Here is a 4,512-nt window from a genome sequence, read left to right as displayed (position 1 = left end):
ATAAAATAAATGCAGAATTGCCACACAGCAGGCTATGGCAGTCAGACAGTCAGTCAGAACACAATTTGGGCCCACCAAATATATCACTACTCCTTTTCTGAGCCATGCTGACACTCTGACAGCTGACCGGACAGATTCATGCAAATTGCCCGTAAACCGGAAACAGCATCAGCAGAGCAGATGATGATAATAGAATATAAAAACATACCAAAAAAGTGTAGTTTAATAACATTTAATTCACAACTTAACCATCAAACTCCATTTAAACAAAAAGTTACACCAGTGCCAACTGCATTTCAGTCAAATACAGGTTATTTCGGCAAATTGTGATGTTAATACTAGAACAAAATAATCAACCTGCATTTCAGCATCTCCATATGGAACTTTTTCCCCACAAAAACAAAACTCAAGTTTGGTCAGTCTCCTCTTCCCAAGCGATTGAGTAAACTTTGGTTATGTCTTGAAGCAGTTCAAGGAAAGCAACTTGAAGCAGTTCGAGGAACTGGAAAGCAGCACGTTTGAGAAACCATTTCAAAAGAACCTGAATGGACAGCTTGTGAGATCAGATTACAACAGTATCAGTATTATATCTTCAACCCATTTAAAAAAAAGAAACCATATGTAGCAGTCCAAAGCATTTCAGTACAAAAAAGAAAATCCAGAAAACTGGGGCGTCGCATATCAAAAGACAACTGGTTTATCTGGTTTGGTAGAAAGGCAAGACAAAAATATTCAGGCGGAAGTGTTGAAGTGTCATGATGAATGTCAAGTGAGGGCTTCAGTATTCACATACACCTGGAGCACAGAACAGCACCAAACACTTCCAAAATGCTGTGGAGGTTGAGTCGTCCATAAGGTCTTAGACTGGTTAAAATATGGAAATTTCTTAAGGAGTTCGTGCCAGGTCTTGTGTTGATGACATTACAATAGTAAACTATACAGAATGTGCTCCTTTTGGTCCAAATGACTATGATCTTACTTTTTGCCTTCGACCAAGTACCTTTTTTTGACCAGTGTCTGTAATGTCAAACTAAAATATGAAACTGGGTGTTAGACCTTGCACCAGTGGTGGATGAGACTCTTACTCATGTCAAACGTACACGCACTCATTTCGTTTATCACTACAGCTTGTAGGATTTTTTTTCTCTTTTCTTTTTTAAGGAATAACCTGTATGTTAATTACACAGAACATTCATTTCAGGTCATGTTACAACGTTCATTCAAGGAGAAAAAGGAACAGAAACATGTTTCAGGCAACACTCCCCGCCCCAGGAGGTCGGCGTTCCTGGACTTGTGGAAATTAAGTAGTCAGACTGAGACAGTTCGAGGTGGTGAAGACTGGCAGAGTGGCACCTGTTGGCTTCTCCCCTGGCTGAAGGTGGAGGTGGAGAGATGAAAAGGAGTGTTTTGCCATCACTGAGGTGCGGCAGCGGGCACAGGTGTGCTCAGGGCATTGGTGGCAGCAGAGAGGACGGGTGAGCCTGTGAGGGGGCCCAGGGCAGTAGACGCTGGCAAGGCAGAGATGCCAGTAATCATGTTGGCTGTGCTAACAGCTGTATTCCCACTGGGCAAGTTTGCTGACCCCGACATGCGAGACTGATCTTTCACAATGGGGAAGAAGTAAGGGTGGTCCATGGCCTCACGGGCGGTCAGTCGGGCCTGGTGGTCATAACGCAGCAGCTTGTCCAGAAAGTCCAGGGCCTCGGGGCTCACCAGGTGCTGGTTCTCACTGTGAACAAAGCGCTCCCACCTCTTACGAGAATGTCTTCCTAGGATGTCGTTGAAGCGAGGTTCTAGTTCAATGTTGTACTTGTCGATGTAGTCATACAGGTCTTCAGTACCAAGCACCTTGGCTATTCTCACCAACTGATCATAGTTGTCGTGACCGTGGAAGAAAGGCTCCTTCCTAAAGATCATGCTAGCAAGCATGCAGCCCAAGCTCCACATGTCAAGACTGTAGTCATACATCTGATAGTCTACCAAGAGCTCTGGGCCTTTGAAGTAGCGTGACGCCACTCTGACGTTGTATTCCTGCCCTGGGTGGTAGAACTCGGCCAGACCCCAGTCAATAAGGCGTAGCTTACGGTGTTCATGATCAATCATCACATTATGGGGCTTTACGTCCCTATGCATGATCCCCATGCTGTGGCAGTAATCCAGGGCCTTGAGAATCTCATACATGTAGAATCGGATGTCCTAGTCGGTCAGGGTCTGATACAGTTGCTTGAAGTCTGTGTTGTTAACATGCTCAAAAACCAGTGCAGGCGTTCGAGATACAGGGTCTTTAACGATATCAATCAGGGAGATGATGTTAGGTCCTCCACGCAGGTTCTCCAAAATCTTGATCTCACGCTTGATTTTCTTTTTCTTCACTGGCTTTAGTATCTTCACCACCACCTTCTCATTGTTGGTAATGTTGATCGCCTCAAATACCTCACTGTATTTTCCACGCCCCAGCTTCCTAACCAATTGAAAGTCATCCTGATTTCCCCATTCAACCACATGGGACTCATAGTCCCAGTACTCCCTAGGCCGGTGTGTGTTGACCTCGGTGTACACGCGGGCCCGGCTCGGCACGGGTCCTGACATGTCCGACAGCTTGGCAGAGGTGATGGGGAGCCACTACCGTCACGATGAATGAAAGATGGGGAGGGAGGGAGGGCAAGGATGTCAGGTTGGGGGGAGGGGGGGGATGTCTTCGTTGTTATAAACAGGGCAGGGGATATGGGGGGGAGGGGGCTTTGGCTGTGGGCAAGGGGAGGGGGGTGGGGCCACCAGGGGCACCTATGGACAGCAGCTATTTGATCGATTAAACGATCTAAATTGTTCCTGTGAAGCTGAGTTTTTACAAGCTCTGGCGACTCTCTTCCCTTCCCTCCCCGCCTCGCCGGTGTGTGATTTCTAATAACATTTAATTTTTAATATGCATATTTTCTATATCCAATTTCAATATCCAGTTTTTAATTATAATTATTCCCCTGTCTGAGGGGGGGGGCTGTCCCTGCATGGGGGACCCCAGGACCCCTAGTCCTTCTTGAACTAAAAGACAAAAGACAGAAAAAGCACCATAAGTGATGGACAATACAACATACACCCTCAACACATCCTGCATTATGAGACTAATTTGTTTATTGAACGAGCCAAGGCAGCATCCTGTGCCTAAAGACAGTCTACAGGAGCTTCCACACTATTTTGTGCCCAAAAATAATTAAATAATAATAATAAATATAGCTGCAAGCAGCGGGGCCAAGGAATGCAGCAATAAGCAAAAAACTGCAATATGATGAAATGAAATGATAATATAGAAAACTGAAGTTGAGAGAAAGAAGACCATGCAATTAACAAATGAGCATTAAATAGCTGACCCTAACCTAACCTCAGTAAAACTATGTCTAACCCTAAACGCAGTGAAACTATACCTAAACCTAACCTTGACCCTAACCTCACAAACACAATGCCTAAACATAACCTCAAAACCATGCCCACACAAGTATGGCAAAGATGGTGCTGGAGGAAGGAAACCTATTTACATCAATCAAGCTTTAGGCTCTGTTGAATGATAAAGTGAAAAGTCGATTAGCAGCTTATAAAACATATTTATACTGTTTTGACAGGTCCATCTTATACATTTCTCCCATTTTTATCTCTATACCTCACCCTTAACCAGTGGTTTACACCAGTTGTCTGTCTTCTTCAAAACTATTTCACGTTGGAGAGAACTCGCTAATGTTCTGGCCCTTCGGATGGGTCGAGCAGCCCCCTCCCAGCCCTGGAAGTGAGCCTTGCTTATTGTGTATTGCATTATCTTGCGTCAGAGAAACTTATTGCTGCATTCCTTGGCCCCTCTTATCACTACTTGCAGCTATATACTTTTTTTTACAAACCCAAATGTTCAATTTAATTTGTGCATTCTCAGAGTTGAGACCTGTAAAGGCCCACTTAACTCCCCATTCCCCACTTTGAGAACCACTCAAGTACCACCCCCCAAGCAGGAACAATGCTGACAGTTGTTACGTACCTCCTCTCTAGGATATTCTACATCGTCCCCATCCGACTCATCTGTCTCTCTGGCAGATTCATCATTATCATCAGATTCATCCTCGTCCACGCCCATAAACGTCCGGTTCAAGCTCTATGAAATAAGATAACCATTATACACCCAAGGCGACCATTCTGGTGCCTCGATTTTCTTCCAATGCATTCTATGAAATAAGAAACAAATTGTAATTGAAGTACATACCCCTAAGACTTCACGCTGATCATCTGGAACAGAATATTTCGCCTTGTACTTTATGGCAGTACCCAGAGTGGCATCCCCTTGATTCTGTTAAAAAATAGAGAAAATTGGAAAAAAAATAATTAAAAAATCCTGTTCAAAAATAGATATTTTAACAGACTGGATTTTACCTGTCAAAGATAAAGGCAAGCTATCCCATCTTTGGAGATCTAATTTTACTTGTTCCACCAAGGGTTTGAGATTAGCTGAGAAAAGGGATGAGAATAAACTGGTGA

At 44.0% G+C, this 4,512-nt stretch overlaps 1 protein-coding gene across 1 annotated transcript; it reads right to left on the bottom strand.

Annotated features, from left to right (window-relative positions):
• Positions 1-216: 216 nt before the first annotated feature.
• Positions 217-2,897, bottom strand: LOC306914628 (casein kinase II subunit alpha-like). Its single transcript, XM_079491760.1, has one exon. It carries the CDS (start codon positions 2,179-2,181, stop codon positions 1,414-1,416), a length of 768 nt encoding a protein of 255 aa, XP_079347886.1. The 5' UTR covers positions 2,182-2,897; the 3' UTR covers positions 217-1,413.
• Between the last annotated feature and the right edge of the window lie 1,615 nt (positions 2,898-4,512).

This window comes from Electrona antarctica, assembly GCF_951216825.1.
Source record: "Electrona antarctica genome assembly, chromosome: 2".
Lineage (NCBI taxonomy): Eukaryota > Metazoa > Chordata > Actinopteri > Myctophiformes > Myctophidae > Electrona > Electrona antarctica.
The sequence above is the reverse complement of the archived record's forward strand: the minus strand, read 5'-3'. Positions and strand labels throughout refer to the sequence as shown.

Excerpts from the sequence above, each read along its gene's own strand:
- LOC306914628 (XM_079491760.1), bottom strand. The coding sequence starts at position 2,181 with ATGTATGAGATTCTCAAGGCCCTGGATTACTGCCACAGCATGGGGATC.